An 18,550-nucleotide genomic window follows, 5' to 3' on the forward strand; every position below is an offset into this window, starting at 1 on the left:
AAAAAAAAGCTAAAAGCTAAAGAAAATGGAATATATAAATTGGAATATATATAGACAGACAGGCTAGTTCTGGGGACATAGTGTAGCTCTTCACAGACTGACATGGCTGATGTCTGGGGACACCTACCTGCAGTACAGGTTGGTCATTAGTAATGTATTTGTGTGCACTACTGTACACATGCTGGCGCTGCAGTACCAGGAGCCGCCGCTAGGTGGGGCTCCCGCTTCCTCCAGTAGCTCCCGGAGACGTTCTACACGCCACTCTATGGTTGTTCTGAAGGGAGAACCAGCGTTGAAGGCTAAGGCCGCTGGTCGCTGGAGGACCCGAGCTTCCTCCGGGGGTGAGAGGAGATAAAATGGCCGCCGTGAGGCCGCCCGGGCCTGTCTGCTGTCGTTGTGTCCCTCTTGTTTTGCGGACGGGAAGGTGAAGGCGGCGGCGCCGGAGGAGGGGGAGGAGGTGACGGAGGACCATGGGCTCTCAGACGCTGCAGATCCTCCGGCAGGGAGTGTGGGCTTCCATCACCGGGGGCTGGTACTACGACCCTCATCAGAGCACCTTTGTCAACACCCTGCACCTCTACATATGGCTCTTCCTGCTCTGCTTCCCCTTCACCCTGTACATGGTGAGTATGGACGTACCTCCTCCATCTTGTGTGCTCGCAGGCCTTCCCCCATAGCACAGCCCGAGTGGTGGGCACTGCCAGGCTGTGGTGGGCACCAGCCTCTGTGTGCTGGAGAGATGCCAGGGGCTGGATGGGCTATGTCACCCACTGTCACATCTGACGCCCAGGAGGAGGGTTACACCTTACACCCCTATCATAGTGCCCATCCTGTGTGCCCCTTACACCCCTATCATAGTGCCCATCCTGTGTGCCCCTTACACCCCTATCATAGTGCCCATCCTGTGTGCCCCTTACACCCCTATCATAGTGCCCATCCTGTGTGCCCCTTACACCCCTATCATAGTGCCCATCCTGTGTGCCCCTTACACCCCTATCATAGTGCCCATCCTGTGTGCCCCTTACACCCCTATCATAGTGCCCATCCTGTGTGCCCCTTACACCCCTATCATAGTGCCCATCCTGTGTGCCCCTTACACCCCTATCATAGTGCCCATCCTGTGTGCCCCTTACACCCCTATCATAGTGCCCATCCTGTGTGCCCCTTACACCCCTATCATAGTGCCCATCCTGTGTGCCCCTTACACCCCTATCATAGTGCCCATCCTGTGTGCCCCTTACACCCCTATCATAGTGCCCATCCTGTGTGCCCCTTACACCCCTATCATAGTGCCCATCCTGTGTGCCCCTTACACCCCTATCATAGTGCCCATCCTGTGTGCCCCTTACACCCCTATCATAGTGCCCATCCTGTGTGCCCCTTACACCCCTATCATAGTGCCCATCCTGTGTGCCCCTTACACCCCTATCATAGTGCCCATCCTGTGTGCCCCTTACACCCCTATCATAGTGCCCATCCTGTGTGCCCCTTACACCCCTATCATAGTGCCCATCCTGTGTGCCATGCTGAATGGGGTCCCCCACAACACATCACCATATCATTATCTTGTGGATTCCTTCATCAGACTGTAATAATGTATTTAGGTCTATGATCAGTGCCGATCCATAGCCTTCATAGTCAGTCTGTGATCGCCCCCGTGTGTCACTACAACTCCCAGCATGCCTAGACCATCCCTGAATGCCAGGCCACGCTTCATGGTACCACCTGTCGTGGCTGTACCCAATATACTTTTACCTTTAATAATAATGAATCCCTCTTTATATGGCAATCTTGGGGTGGGGGATATATACAGAGCAAATAAGACATTACAGGCCAATTACATGGTCATAACAAGGGTTAGGGCCCTGCTCAGGCATAAACCTTTCATGGATGGGCAGTTAGTACATGTAAAGCTGATTAAAACTGGGAATTTACTGTTCAATCTGCCTGTCTCCACTACAGAGAAAAGATATCACCACCATATCACCCTAAAATAAGTTACTGAGGCTCCGTTTTTACAATTCCCCTTTGTTCACTGCGTAGCGGCAGTCTCTGTAAACCTTACCTCGCTTTATATCCTGGAATACTGGCCTGGCAGCAATCACAGTGGTGATCTCTGTTACATGACTGCTGCTGCCACAAGACTCCACAGAAGAATATTCTATCATAGTGGAGGTATATCCGAAGCCCTTGCACCCTAATGGTACCTGATATTGACACTAGTGTTAAACAGAGCTCTTATACATGAATGGGTATAACCTCCTCTATCCTGACAGCAGATGTGACGCCGTCGTTGGCTGAATGAGCATTCACACCTCTCATTTGTATGGCCAGCCTGGACTACCCAGGAAACTTTTTTAATATTTTAGCGGGTTGTCAAGGATTTTTTTTTTTTTAATGGATTCCAGATAATATAAAACAACAAAACACAGCTCGGTGTTTAGCATTACAGCCTTGCAGCGCTGGGGTCCTGGGTTCAAATCCCGTCCAAGTCAACATCTGCAAAGAGTTTGTATGTTCTCTCCATGTTTGTGTGGGTTTCCATCGGGTCCTCCGGTTTCCTCCCAGACTCCAAAGCATACTGGTAGGTTGATTAGATTGTGAGCCCCATGGGGACAGGGACTGATCTGGCAAACTTTGTGAAGCGCTGTGTGTGGTATATGAATAAAGTTTTATTCTACTGGGCACACACTGTCTTTCAATGCAATATACAGGAGCGAGAAGACTGTGGTGCTAATCTGAACACTTCAGTCTCAATCAGTGGGAGCGCTGACCCTGCTGATCTGATGAGTTGTCATAGGGACAGATGATCGCTTAGTGAAAAAAATATGTATTTTACCTTTGTGAATACTCATCTAATGTAAGTTTGCTCACGTTAAAGGGGCTTGTCCAATTGTTATTGTTTGTACTGAAATCTTATATCATTTTCCAATATACTTTAGCTGTCTTGCTGTCATTATATAGGAGGCTTCATTGATTACTTCCTGTGGATAGAAATCTGTCCCTGGTCATGTGATGTCACACAGGTGCATGGCTCGTTAGATTAATAAGAACTGTGTGATATAACGAGCCGTGCACCTGCGTGACATCACATGACCAGGGACTGGTTACTATCCACAGGAACTAAACACAGAAGCTTCCTACAGACTGACAGCAAGCAGAGATCTAGAAAATCAGGAGGAATTGACACAAAGTATTTTGGACAATTGTTTAACTTTTCATTACCCAAACCATATCAATTCTTTACATAAAACAACTTTTAGGTATCTCATGTATTTATTGTAATCTAGAATTTTTTCCATGTTGGAGGTTTTGTTTGTAGGCCTGGATGCCTATGTAAGTGAAACAATGATGGTGATGTTTAAAGGACATCTACCACCAGGATGAAGGATTGTAAACCAAGCACATTGACATACTGATGTGTCCACTCTGGCAGGATCCACTCCTCTTTAAGCTTACTATGCTCTTGGTTTTAAGGGGAAAACCTCTCAGGCTCATTTGCATACTCTTAGAAGCCTTTTTTTTTTAAATTGGGGTATAAGAAGCTAAAAGAGCTGATCCTGCCAGAGGCGGCGTACGACAGTATGTCAGTGTGCTTGGTTTACAATCCTTCATCCTTTAAACTCCTCTCCTGATGATGTCCGCATTGAGGTCACTGCAGCCTTTTGACATGTTAAAGTTATATCACCATTTTTTAATGAAATGATAATATAATTCTAGTAATTATTCCTGTGCTCATAGATCCCACCAATTGTGTCTAGCAATGCCTTGTGTTGATCTATACAAGGTGCATGCTGCCGGGCTCTGTGTGCAGGTTACTGGGTAGGTTGAGGAATAAAAAAGCTTTTGTAAGAGGATGATTTCCATACACTGTGGCTGGTTCATCTCTTCTTATTTGGTCCATGGGCAGCTCGCTGTCATGTACAGTTATTGTCTGTTCTCATGGCCTGGGGTATACGGCTAATTGGAGAACTAAGCCAGACAGAAAGATTGTAAAGATGGTCATGAACTAGTTCAGGGCACAGGAGTGTAAATTGTTAGAGACTGATCCTGTTGTTCTCTGGGTGATCTTTATTTCTATAGATCTTGAGCTGAGCTGCTCAGAATTACGTGTATGCTGGTCAGCAGGATTTTCTCATAATAATCCTTCAGTCCTGCTATTGTTTGTCCTCCCAAAAGCTTGAGTAATTTATAATACTATGCCAGCAGGAGGACGTGAGGAAATATTCCAAAACAAAATCTATGGATCAAATCAGGACAAAGGGAACATTTCACCAATCACATTCTTGGCCCTTAATATAGTATACAGTGAGAATGCTGGGTTATATATAAGGGTTACTTACGCTCACACTTATGTGACAAATAATAGAAGTGACTCTTCTCTTATATGTTCCCTAGTCCAATACTGGCAGTATTGCCTTACTGGAAATGATGTCCCAGTTGTCTTCATTTGACTGCTGCAACCAGTGTCTGGCTGTACCGCTAATATACATGAGTGGCTTGTGTCTGGCTGGTCTCAGTAGTCGCCTGCCGTTACCGAGTACACTTGTGCTTGATGAACATGTTGGCCCAACTGGGGCTATACTAGAAGGGCTATCCCAGTCACAACAAACTGCTCCCTTTCTACTGAATAAGGGCTAACTTGCTGATTAGCGGTGGAACCCCCGTGGATTATGAAAAGAATGTGGCGATCTCGTTCCATTCTATGGCAATGATGGACATGGTAAAGTATTGTCCATTATGATCTCTATCAATGGCATAGAGATAAATAGACCAGCAGCTGCATGTGGAGGCTGTTCAATGAATATAGGGGTGCAGTGGACCCCCCACTACTAAGACGTCCACTGATCACTTATGGATAGGGGATAACTAAAAAATCCCCTTAATGGGCGAGTTATGTTGTATACTTTTATGCCGCTGTTCACATTGGAGATACAAGTTATTCATTTGATGTGTAATTGGAGAGAAATTGAACTAGATATGGAGGCCATGAAAAGCTTGCCAGAGTTGATAAATGTTGTGGTGCAAAATGTGTAAAAAAATAAAGAAAAATTGTTGCCTGTGGAAAGTTTTTTTTTTTTTACATATGCTGAAAGCTGCACCTTGACTGGTTGCTATGGGCAAGTCCGCCTCTGTTTTACTATCTACTCCTCTCATAATCCTAGCTGGATGCAGATTGTTTTAAATAACATTTTCGTTATTTCAAAGAAATACTGTGAGTACACAGGATTATGGAGAGATTTTTTCAGGGCAGTTTTTAGCGCAGAAAATCTACAGTGGCAACAGGAACGCCAGGATCTCCGCAGCAGATTAAGATTTAATTATTGCTGCTGGATTTTCGGTATTAAATATGGGTGTTTATTATGTAGATGTGTTATGTTGTGTGTGGTTTTTATTTGGATTTACATGCATCTGTTACTTTTATCTGAACTGACTTCATTTTAAGCAAATTTTCTAAAGCCCATAAATTTCAATAAACGCCCAGGAATCATGTCACAGAAGAAAAGTGACGTTATCATTCATTTATTTTCTGCATCACAGAACAATTTCTGCACAATAAAAAAGACTGGTCCACATTATCTTTTCCGAATCGCAATCTCTTTGATGCTACTTGGAATCTAACCACAATATAATCAATGAAGGGTATAAAACCTGCAATGTAGTTGTAGCTTAACGCATTTCGGCCTCACAATGTGGATAGTTTGCTCTTGGGATAGGTCATAAGTATGAGGGTATCTGACTCCCGACACCCTGTCGACCAGCTGTTTGATATGGGTCTCTTCATTATGTACATGGCTGCATGCTTTTTGGCTAGGGTTTTGCAGCATTAACTTGATTTGGATAAAGCTGTAATTGCCTAATAACCTGCATGTAAACAAATAAGATGCAGTGCTCGCTGAAGGAGGGGTGCTGGCACCGATATGATATTGATAACTTATCCTGAGGATAAGACTTTATTGTTCTGAGACTGGAAACTTTAACAATGCTAGAGATCCAGTACTACTACATTTATTAAAGAAAATCAACCATCAAAGTCGAGAATGATAAACCAGACGCTCTTACTCCTAGATCCAGGCACCCTGGTAATCTTCTTCTGCCTCCTTCCTTCTAGAATCAACATTTAAAGTAATAAACCTGCAGGACTCTCATGGTAAATGCCAGAGCGCCTATGTGCTGTAGCTTCACAGGATGTTGTACTGTGCAGGAACACTTTTCCCTCCTTTCTGCTTGCTGTAATCTCACACAGTGGAAGAGGGGCATTGCTCCTGCACAGTGTAACAGCCTGTGAAGCTACAGCTCTGCTAACACCCCCAGAGCCCTTTTGCCCCATAGGCAATAATATATATAAAAGTTGATAACAAATACATGAAGATTACCAAAGTCACGGTGCCTGGATCTATGAGTAAGTGTCCCTGGTTTATCATGCTTGATTTTGATGGTAGATTTCTGTTAAATTTGCCATCTCGTCAATCTTTAGCTACTTCTCTGGAGTGTTACGGTGACATCACTATGACTCACTACCAGGAAAAACTGGGTAAAGTGCTTCGTATTTGCTTCTATAAATACATCATCTACAGCTGAAGTTACTATCGGCCTTGGTGGCTTGTATTTCTTTACGGTCGAATGGATCTCTGTGAGGAGCTTATTCCATCTTTAGAAGATTTGACCTCATGAGCCACCAATCAATCTGCCGGGCTCCTTGGATATTGGAGATTCCATCGAGCAACACTTAATACAGGTCTGAGGATCTCTGTGCAAGGGGAACATCAGCGCTAACTAACCACAACCCTAATAATGGGAGTTCCAGAGATTGTCAACAGAAACCACCATGTTATAGGGAAAGAATATAGGAGTATTTGACTAATTAGAAACATAAATGGGTCATTTATCAAACTTTTTTTTTTTTTTTTTTGCAACTCTTAGTGTATGGGTCTCAAAATTTGTGATTTTTACAAAGTTTTGTAAATTTCACCATGACCCTACTTGTGCCCGATTTCCTATTTGGGCACCTGTAAAAGTACAATTTTTCTCTGTCCAGAGCAGGCATAGACGTTTGTTTCTAGACTTTTAAGTGTCCTCCAAAATCATGGAGATGTGGGACATTGGTTCCTGATCTTATGGTGTGCCTAAGTGTATGATTGCATTGACTTGGTGACATTTGGGAAAGATTTGAGAAAATGAAGCAAGACAAATGAAAAGAAAAAAAAGAATATTCTATCATTTAAAGTAGATATTTATGGAGAATGATAAGGATTATGCAATAAAACAGACAAGCTGCAACTAGTTCCAAGGAATCACGGAGAAAACAAATCCACTTCCTTGAATATTCTGCTGCGCTGGGTGCATACATATTGTAGAAAATGGAATTAACCAGTGTAGATGTTTGTTACATACAGCAAAGGAAGGGATAATTTACTTTATTATGCATACTTTTGACAAATGTTCCTGTAAATTGTGTGATGGCATGCTATGTGTCTACCACTCTTATCTACAGCAGCTATGATCTCTAAGAACAAAGGTTTTGGGGACTGTTTTGTAAGGTTATGTTCTCATACCAACGCAGCGCTAGCATACAGGGGCGGGCCTCTGCCCGATTGCATATGTTTTTCTATGGAAATGCATGCGATTGGTAACCAGAACCTGGTGTCCTGCAGTAATACAATGCAAGACACCGGATACTGGTTACCGATAGTTTGAGTTTCCATTGAAACGCCTGCAGATAGCGCCAGCGTTGGCACTTTCGGATAGGACACTATGTACAATCTGCTCCGCTCCTGCTGTATATCTCGCTGCCTGCAGATAGGACACTATGTACAATCTGCTCAGTTCCTCCTGCTCTATAACATGCTGCCTGCAGATTACACTGCATTTTCATGGTGACACATTTACTTTAAATTCTGTTCACACTTTCTTCCTTTAGTTTTTTCTAAAAAAAAAAGTGATTGTAAGCAAACACACTTATCTTCATCCATGCTGCTAAGCTTCGATAAGTACTAACAGAGCCATTATAAGTTATTGGGATTGTGGCCAGTGTGAACAAAGCCTTACATAGACTTCTTTACATGTGCTTCTGTGTGTTACATAAATTGTTATTTTGTGTAAATCCAAAAAAGTAGGACTTAGAAGGCGGTGGTCAGACATCGGCAGAGGAATGTTAAGCTATTTAATACTTTAATCTGTAAAAGTGAACTCTTTGTAGTGTTGTATGTAGCTGTATCCTACATTTATTGCTGCATGTTCTATTGCGATGGATGTCGCGACTAAATGGAACTATACCCACTGGTATTTCTATACACTTGCCCCCCACTACCTGCTCTCGCCCGCTACTTTATATCAGATGTGGCGTGTAAGGGCGGCCTTGTATTGTTGTCTGGAGCTTGTAGCCTTGTAGCTTCCTTCTGAATGTGTGTAACAAACAAGCCAAGTGCCATGTTTTTCCTCGCAGGCCATGTCACATGTAGGTTTCCTAGCGGTCTGAGCAGCTGTAGCTATTGTTTCTGAGCTCCATTCATAACAGGCCATTGTTAAGTCTCGTCGCCAGGAAGCCTTTTTTTCAGAAACCAGTCAGCGCTTGTGAGATGGATTTTGCTTCCCAGAGAAAAATTAATTCCTCAAAGTTCCATGAAGTGGCAAATTCTGTTGCAACACTCTTGATAAAGTGGTTATTTCCCCCCCCCCCTTTTTTTAACATTTTGTACATTAACTATACAAAGGTGTGAGACAGTAAGAAAAGATGCAAGTCTTGTATATCTAGGGCTGCAATGCCCATTAGAGGAATGTCTTACCATTTACAGACACATTCAGATGACTTTTCTCTGGGTTTCAAGGAATGACTACAGTGCAGAGAATGGGATTCCATGCATCATCATCATATGATACCTGGAGTTCCTTTTTTACCTGCAAAACAGAAGCCCCAAGATGTAATCGTGATGTGTATCTATTGGTAAACAGAGGATAGTCTGTAAGAGTTATTAGGAAGTCATCTGAATGGAGGCCAAAGCTCCACTGCTGATTGTATTGGATTTTCCTGCTGAACTGCTTCCAGCTATTAAGATGTGAGAATTGTTTATTGAACAGAGCTCTACATAGTTTTAGGACTCTGCTTTGTTCAGAATATCACAGGGTTCCTACTAGATCAGATCACAATATGAGACCGCTGCCTATTTTACCAATGCTCTCTTTGGGACAGATGTACTATTGGTATCTAATAGTACAGAAGATTGTTCAGTTGTCTTATTGCTGGACATAATGGTCAGCATAAGGCTCGGCTGCACGTGATCATCGTAATTTTGTGAAAAATGGACTGTAAACTGGCCTGGACTAACCACAGTATGGAGGATGGGATTATGAGCATCAGTGATGCAAGGAGTCCCTGCTTCCATGCAAAACAACTGCAATCATGATATATCTCTGATGCTTGGAGCCCCATCTTTTGCACCATGTTGAGCCTGTGAAACCCACCATGGCACGGTACTCTTTACACATCTTGTGCAGTCGGCCTAACGTATGCAAGCCCATGCCGTAGCCCAGGTGTGCATGGAGCAGTGCACTGGAGAGAGAAGTGTGCGCTGCTCACCCCTCCCCTCTCCATGCGGACAAATGCGGTACAGTATGTACTTACGGGTGATTACTGAGCCTGCTTTATCTTTTCCCCCAGGTACGGTATGGCACGGTGGGCAATACTTCCGTCAAAATGAGTGATTGTATCACTCATTGAAATGCATAGGGGATGTATGAAAACCATACCACATACGTTGGTGTATTCAAATGGAAGCCTGCCCATAGCCTGGGTGAGCACACGTCGGTGCACTGGAGAGGAGGATGGGTCAGCGGTGTTCTCTCTAGGAAATAGGAACAGTAAAGTAACACAACAGGGGTAGGAGGAACCACACAGTGGCACATGTGCTGCCACCCATCACCAGCCTGGTTCTGCAGTAACAATGACTGCCACCACTCGCCTTCATCTCTCCTTTTGTATTTTCAGCCATAAAAGGAATTGTGCGCCTCCTACTTTTAAAAGTGTTTTTATTGTTGACTTCATTGTAGAAACATTGTGATTTTTTTTTTTCAGTGTGGTGTTTGTTGAGAAATCGGCTTGTTTTTAGGTGGTGAGTTATGATTTAGTGGTGGAGTATGTGTCACACTGTTCTGCCGCTGCCTGGAAAGGAAGTGAGTCAGTCATAACAGAATGATATAGTTAGTGGTTGTTCTTAGAAATGAATGTGCGGTTTTCGTCTTGTGAAAGCGTAAAGCTATTCTGCTGTTTCTTCCTTGTGCTGGAGGCTACTGACTACGCAGTCTCCTGGTCTGGGAGCACACGCCTGCTCGGCCGCTATTACACGGGCGGCTTTGTGAGCACCATGAGTTGACAAATTCCTCATAGACCTATTCTTCTCAGGTGCATCAGGGATTTAACTGTGAAAGGAATGAATGAAGAGGGAAATGTATGGAAAATCTTCATCTGTCATCACCCGTGATGATGTGGTCATAAAAGACTGTGATCAGGCAAGCTAATAATGAATCTGCTGCACACCCAGTGAAAGGTCTATCCCTGCTGATGCATTATAAAGACTATGCTGTACAGTTAACATAGTATTATCTCATTCTGAGGGCATCTAGTTTCTGAAAGCCTGGGCTCGATTTCAAGCTCAATGCACACGCTAAAGATTTTTAGGGCCTTAGGCTGTCTACACGTGAGAGAGTTTTATACGTCAAACTCGCAACGTCTGCTGGCTGGAACGTCCTGGTCACTGAGTGTTCGGCTGAACTGAACTCTGCATGTCCGTTCAGTTCTGGTTGCTCAGATTTCGAGCCGTGCGTTCCAGCCAGAACACGCTGCATGTTCGATACAAGTTGGACACATCCAACACACTCGTGTGTAAGAGGCCAGTGTTGACCAGTGGCAGGTGTCTATTAGAAGGTCATGTTTCGGGAGAACATTTTCGGTGTATTGTTTATGTCCAGACGATCTATGAAGGCAGAGATCAATTGTCAAATGTGTCATTGTGAGTGGATATCCAAATATGTAGCCATCACATAACCCCTGATTGGTAAGTCATTCAGCAAACGGCTGTCTACACTCTCTAATGTTGTGGGCAGCTTAAGGCTAGAGATGGTTTATAATTTTTCCAAATATTTGTATTATATTTATATTACAGAATTGTTGATATCAAGCCCTTTGGTAAAGGGTTCTACTGACTACCGGAACCCCCTCTGTTTGCAAGAAAGGGTTATCCGGAGAATGTGGATCCTGTTCTCGCTAATGGATGGAGCGGCAGGAGGAGCATGTGTCCTACTGCTCCATTTAGTCACAAATCGTAGAGCACCGCGCTCAGCTGTCTCGGCACTCAAAATCACTGTCTTAGTGAGTGCTGGGATAGCAGAGTGTTATCCTTGTCAATTCCTGACACCCCCCATACTAATGAATGGGGCAGCAAGATGCATTCCTGACCTTCTGATGAGCACTTATGAGAAAAGGACACTAAACAATCCAGAGGACACGGTCCTGTTCTCGAGAACAATAGAGGGTCCTGGAGCCGCACCATTTCTATTCAGCTACTCCAGGATAGAGGATAACTTAGGCAGTGCAACCCCTGTGTAGACTTCTAATAACACATAGGAGGGGATTAATCCTTTTTTGTGCCTATAGATGTCTGTGATTTCATATAGATTTCTAAGGTGACCCCTCGCCCTTTGGGCAGGGATTTAATAGCACTCCCATTGCATTATATACTGTAATACTTGCCCTTTGTATTTTGGCATCTCTGCAGTATGGAGCTGTGGGGAACGCTGCTGCTTTTACTGCCCTGTCTATGAGGCATTAGTCACATTACAGTCGCTGTACACTTGTATGCCACCAATGTGCACCGCTGACCTTTTAGATGATGGGGCAAATATCATGCTTCGCTCTCTATTTATCTAATATGTGTAAGTGATCACCCAAAGTGTCAACCGGAGGGCAAAACAGAAATGGGCCATTCCTTTGTTCAGTTCATGCAGGTCATACAAATCTGATATGTAGCTTTCTAAGATAATAAACATAATTTAATTATTATCTTTTCTCTTCCAGGCACTTCCCTCCTCTCTGGTGATTGTAGCCGTGTACTGCCCCGTTGTAGCAGGTGTCTTCATAGTGTTAAAGCTTGTGAACTACCGACTACACAGGGCCCTGGATGAAGGCGAAATTGTGGAGAGGAGCGCCAGCGAGTTAACGGAGAGGGTGGCAAAGGCGGAACGTAGTGACAGCTCAGCCAGAAGAGAAGATAGCAATGGACCTGGGTAAAATTAATGAATTTTTTTCTATGTTGAGTGAGTTCCTTACTTGTAAGGTAAAATTAGGAGTGGATCCTACTGACAAATTGTGTATCTTGCGTTTTCATTGTCTTAGATTGGAAATAGACAAGTACACTTCCGTCTCAACAGCGTTTTATTTATCATGATGCTTCTGTAGCTCACTTGACGAGGAAGAATTTTTTGGCTTTTTTCATAGTTTATTATTTGGTGACACATTAAGTTGCAAGTTAATTCCCATTTCCAAAGTTTTAGCTGAGTCTGGAATTGACACACAATAGCTAAAGGGCATCGAGTTGGGTGTCCCAATGGTAACACTTCCCAAAAAGTGCACAGGCTAGCAGTGCAATCATAGGGGTAACATAACACCAGGCCTCAGGCTGCTTACTTCAAGCAGGGGTAATTTATAATGACGTGTACATTGTTTACATTTACATGCTTTTCTTACATTTTATGAAGGGTAACAGGCATTTTAGGAAGCATTTATGGTAGTTCTTCAATATTAATTTGTTTCTTTGTGCCTCTCAGTGATCCTGGGGGAGGAATTGAGATGTCGGAGTTTGTGAGAGAAGCCACCCCTCCTGTTGGATGCAGTTCACGGAATTCCTATTCTGGGTTGGACCCAAGTAACCAGGTACCAAGTATACCAGCAAGCAAAGCAACTTTGTATCAATAGGTTAAGCCCTTTGTGTTTGATGCTCATTGATGCCTGATTGTCCAGGTCAATTTCTACAAATGTGAAAAAAATAAGCTTTTTTTCTAATTTTTCCGATTTAAAATGGAGCTTTTACCAAAATGTTATAAATATGTACAGCATTATTCCATCACCCTTTCCCAGGCTCAGCTACAGATGCAGAGGGTGCATGTACTTCTGCAAAGTGAAAGTGTTTCCTCCACTCCTTCTACATTCAGGCTGCATCTGACAGGCTAGAGGGAGGCAGACTTCAAATGCCTATATCTCCTGAAACCTTGCACCTAAATACACGATTCTGGTGTCATATTAAACAGGAGAGACTCTTCTTTACACCTTATGACAACCTTACTTGTCTCTCCTATTCACACGGCCGTTGGGGGGCGTATATACGGCCATCGTATATACGTCCCCCATTGGCCGGCAATAGGCGCACAGAGCCGCGCGGCACTGTACTTTTTTGTACCTGCGATGGTGTATCTCCTCGCGATACGGCGCCTTGCGTCGTGTATCTCTATGGAGAGGGGCGGGGACGAGCAGCATTTACCCCCTCCTCCTCTCCTGTGCGCCCGCCTTGCTAGGTTACGGCAGATACACGTTCGTCTGAATGTAACCTTAAAGTTACATTTGCAAATAGAAAGCTGTACATTAAAAAAAAAAATCTAATTTATTCACTACAATCTTAAAGGAGGACATCTATGGATCTGTGAAGCATACAAACACAATCACAGATATCTTATTAAAGGGGAGATTGTCAGAAGTAGATCTAATTGGAACATTACATAACTTGTTACTTTATTTTAGTAATATGTAAATCAATTGCATGGGCTACTGGGGCGTGTACTAGTTTGGCCAGGCTCTGGGAGCTAAGTCTACTCCATGCCCCAGTAGTTAATTTACATATTACTGAAATAAAGTTTTTAACATGTTATGTTCCAGGATTATTCAATTACAGATTAGGGCAGAGGTAGACAGGAGGAATCTACCTTTTAGATATACCTCTGATGGTAGGTTCCTCATGGTAGGTTTTCTTTAATATGACACCAGGATTGTGTTTCTAGGTGCCAGAGTTCAGGAGATATAGCTGTATGAAATTGGTTACTTTCATGACGTTTATAAACATTTTATTTTCTGCGCGAGGCATGTGCAAATAGGTGTATATTCATTTCAATCCATGTGTCAGCTGGATTTATCAGCCACAGCTCAGCATTTCAGTTCAGCTATAGAGATTTTGGAATGGTATATTCATAAGACTTGCACTGACTTGCTGGCATTTTTGAAACCGTTTTTTTTTAAGGATAATGTTTACCTCCAATTTGCTCTGCTGTAAACACATTTCTGTTGTGTGTGTGTGTTTTTTTTTTCTCACCTCTTCCTTCCCTTTTCAGGTTGGGATGTCTAGATATGGAGCTGCATCAACCAGTAAAGGTATGAAGTCAACCACTGTAGAGATAATGGGGGATTTGCATTTTCTATTTTAATGAACCTTTTTCTTTTGCATCTGTATATGGAAATTCATTGACACTATAGAATATAACATCCTTTATTTTTTGGTACCTGTTATTAAAAGGGAGATATTGCTTTGAAAACTATACTATTGTATGGCACAGTAACAATCCTGTAACTTATTAGAACAAAGTCTTGCATCATTTTGTGTGAGGGGGACAGTCTATTCATTTCTTAACCGGTTTACTGATAGATGGTGTTTCTTTCTTGTTAAAGTTTCCTCATTTCCTGCTTTTCTGATATTGGCAAGAACTAGAGCAAGCATTGTGAATGACATGCAGTTTAATCGAATTTTTTCATTATTTTTGTGGCAAACTACTACAGATTTTTTGAGCAAAAAATCCACCACCGTGCATATCACTTTTCACTTATATGGTACTATATATCACTATTGATTTTACCCTCGATATCCCCCCGAAAAAAATCTGCTGTGACCTTATAGGATAGGATGCTACTTGCTCGTCCTAATGAATCATCTTATGCCACATTGCACCAAAAAGTTCCTCAAAGTTGCACATGGTGGGAGCTTGAGCGCAGCAGTTTCCAGCCAGATTCATAATTTTTTGCAAGAAGAATTATTGAATATATGTGCGAAAATGTCTGCGAAGTTCATAAAGCATAAATGACAAATTGGTCATCTGCAGGCTGTCCTCATACACTACTGCGTGGTCAGTGTCCTCTAGCCGTTATTCTTGTTTTTGCACTAAGCCCATTAGTGTAGAATTTCCTCTTTAGAAAGCTGCATTGTAAAAGAAAAATAATCCGTTACCCCATATATACTGCATCCAGCGGACACAGAAGACATTAGTGTGACCCTTCTTGTCTCTGCAGGGGACACAGATGCAAAGACTTCAGATGATATCAGTCTGAGCCTTGGACAGAGCTATAGTTTGTGCAAAGAAGGAAGTGAAGACCAAGGTAAAATAAAAGTTATTTAGCATGCATCCAGCTATAGTGGTGACAGATCTTTCAGCGCAAATGTAGAAATGTGAGCTTAAGATGCAGGAAGAGGAATTGGGTCTGGCTTTTTCGTTCTGTATCTTTTTTCCTGTCCCTTCAGATTGTCTTGTTCCCTTCCCTAGCTGGAGATTTAAACAGAGCCAAAAATGAGAAAAAATTAAGGCAATTTATCTGAATTTGTTAACTTTTCACTCTACGCGCGGTCTTAAGTATCATACATGTTATGACAACCTTACTTGTCCCTCCTGTGCTTGTTTGACCTTTGATCCTTATTTCCCTTGACCTCTTTCAATGGCATAGATGTTGCATAATGCCATACACATGATATTGTAGCCGAAATCTATGACCAGTTGCACCTGGTGTAGATTTCATTTGAGTACTCCACCGGGTTTACGATGAGGTTGGAACCTCTTAGTAATACCTGCTTGTGGCACGCTAGGTGTGGTGGTTATTACTGGTACACAGTCCAGATTTTTAATGTGGTTTAAGTCAATTGTGACTCTCTTCCAGTGCAGATTAAAATCTGCATGTATTTTGCATGGAAACTCCGCACCAACTTGTGTGTATTTCAGTGTGATATTTGATGGATATCTTTATACCGGTTCCCCTCATGAGGATCGGCATGGTGTGCAGCTACTTTAATAATTGTAGTTTGAACTGGACAAAATATGGGTGTATTTACACAGTGAGGATTATATGTGTTGAAAATTGAATTGACAGAGCAATTGGAGGACCTGTCACCAGTCCTTACATGATGATCAGTCAAATTTCGATATTGCTAATTTCTTTCTTTTCTTTTTTGCAGATTTAACTGTGGATCAGAAACTTTTTCGCCTGGTCTCCAATGACTCCTTTGTCTCCATCCAGCCTTCTATATCATCCGGAGGCAAGGACTTAACTAGGGACTTCAGCGACAAAGGTTCGATTGCAACACACAGCCACCATCACCACGTGGATCTGTCCCTGTCTAACGCATGCGACACGGAAATAGCTTCACTGGTTCCATTGCATTCGCATTCATATAGAAAAGAACATAGACCAAGAGGTGTCCCAAGGACGTCAAGCTCTGCCGTTGCTTTTCCAGACACTTCCCTCACTGACTTTCCACTCTATCAACAAAGGCGCGGGCTGGATCCTGTTAGTGAACTTGAAGCTTCCAAACCACATTCTGGGTCCAAAGATTCTCTCGTAGAAAACGCTTGTGCTTCAGGGATTTTTCAATTAGACTGTCTCAAAAGCAAAGGAGCCCAGCAGCTTTCAAGGAACGGTAGCGTGAAACACATGAAGTCTGACAAAAGCATGGATAGCTTGAGGAGCCTTAGCACGAGGAGTAGCGGATCTACAGAAAGCTACTGTAGCGGGACAGACAGGGACACAAATAGCACCATTAGCAGTTATAAGAGTGAACAGACAAGCTCCACTCATGTAGAGAGCATTTTATCTGAACATGAGGAGCCGAGTGCTGTCAAGAGAGGCCTTTGTAGTGACCCAGAGGAGGAGCATAGTTCAGCTACTGATAAAAGGACTAGTAGTGTAAGGACTGCTGTAGAAAGAAACTCAGCTCAGGAAGCCAAGGATGCCAACACATCTGATGATGTGCAAAGCCCAAGGGGTCTTAGCTCATCGGCATCTGAAGAAGCAAACAAGAACCCCCATGCAAACGAACTCACTGCGCAAGTGGACTGGCTGCCTGGGAAGCTTTCGGTTAATCACGATGACCCGGGCGAGAAACCAGTGATTTTAGTAGACTTGAGATCCTTTAAGGAAACGGGTATTAAACATCGGGATAGCGATGTGCGACCCAAATCATCCAGTTTAATACACAGGACGTCCTCCTCTCATAAATCATGCAGGAGGCGGACAGGTAAAAAAAGAGCCAGCAGTTTTGACGCCAGTAGACACAAAGAATACGTCTCGTTTCAAGGCATAGCTGATACCAAACCTCACAGCACTGGGTTTTGTCATGACGAGGATTCTAGCGACCAAAGCGACTTGAGCCGGACCTCAAGTCTGCATTCGGCCCACCGTTTTAGCAGCGATAGCTCTTCCAGCACTACTTCGCATTCGTGTCAGTCTCCCGAGGCCAGATATACTGCTCTAAGGACAAAGTATCACATCAAAGAGAAAGGAGCAGAATCTCGTCGAACTCACTTAAGTTGTGAAGGAAGCGGCAAAAAGCGCTCCAATCGTAGGACTTCAAGTGCGAGTGGTACAAAAAGTCGTGCCAGGGTGTTGAGCCTGGACAGTGGCACTGTAGTAAGCCTTGGCGACCCAAACAGACTCGCAGCCCCTGAAAGTATCAAACCATTAACCACTTCAAAGTCAGATCTAGAGGCCAAAGAGGGGGAAGTTCTAGATCAGCTGTCCTTACTAGGTCGCGCATCACAATTAGAATCTGTAACTCGTTCAAGAAATAGTTTGCCTAGTCAGGTCACGTTTCAGGACGTGGAAGAGAGAGAATCCGCTGTTGCAGGTACGTGTCACTGAAGTTAGAAATTGTCACCGTGTTTGTTTTATAGGCATGAAAACTGCCAAAAGTTCTATGCTTAAAAACTGCATAGCATCCCGGAAATGTAACATGTACCTCTGGTTTTAATACACGGTATTTTAGTAATGCCCTAGTATACTGTAGTGGTCTAACAAAGCTGCTTCTCAGGGTATTCTCAGGAGCTGATCAAACAACTTAGACGATCATCTAACGACTTCAGTCTTTATACATTTACTCTTATTGTTACTAATCGGTTGAACTACCAGAGTAAAGGATACACTTTACATTTTCTGTGTTGCTGCAAATCCTAAAAGGAAATCTGTCACAATGAATATGCTGTCTTAAACGTGGGCAACAGGTTATAGAGCAGGCAGAGCTGGACTGGTGGATGTCAAGTTTTCCGGGAAAAGATTCTGCACAACTTGTAATTTGATGTAATCCTCTGCTCATTCTGACTACAGGAGTCCAGTGGGCGGTCACAAGGAGTAACTGATGGCCCTCTCTATATGTAAGGCTGGCTGCACCTGACTACAGTGTAGAGGCTGGGACTCTGAGCATAATATAATAGCGGGTCCCTATTTCCCTGCAACAGAACCACACCCAACAGTAATTAT

The 18,550-nt window shown here is 43.2% G+C and overlaps 1 protein-coding gene across 6 annotated transcripts in view; it reads left to right on the forward strand.

Moving 5' to 3' along the window:
- Positions 1-252: 252 nt before the first annotated feature.
- The window catches only part of PCNX1 (pecanex 1), a 60,650-nt gene continuing 42,352 nt past the window's right edge, over positions 253-18,550 (forward strand). For 5 of the 6 annotated variants that reach the window (XM_072115596.1, XM_072115597.1, XM_072115598.1 and 2 more), the window contains exons 1-6: positions 253-623; positions 12,071-12,279; positions 12,820-12,925; positions 14,371-14,410; positions 15,320-15,406; positions 16,254-17,921. In XM_072115596.1, coding sequence (XP_071971697.1) covers positions 471-623; positions 12,071-12,279; positions 12,820-12,925; positions 14,371-14,410; positions 15,320-15,406; positions 16,254-17,921 — 2,263 coding nt within the window. In that variant the 5' untranslated portion in view covers positions 253-470. The remainder of the gene's footprint in view (positions 624-12,070; positions 12,280-12,819; positions 12,926-14,370; positions 14,411-15,319; positions 15,407-16,253; positions 17,922-18,550) is intronic. The other variant, XM_072115599.1, reaches the window with a different exon arrangement.

The sequence above is a fragment of the Engystomops pustulosus genome, chromosome 7 (genome assembly GCF_040894005.1).
Source record: "Engystomops pustulosus chromosome 7, aEngPut4.maternal, whole genome shotgun sequence".
In the NCBI taxonomy this organism is placed as follows: Eukaryota; Metazoa; Chordata; class Amphibia; order Anura; family Leptodactylidae; genus Engystomops; species Engystomops pustulosus.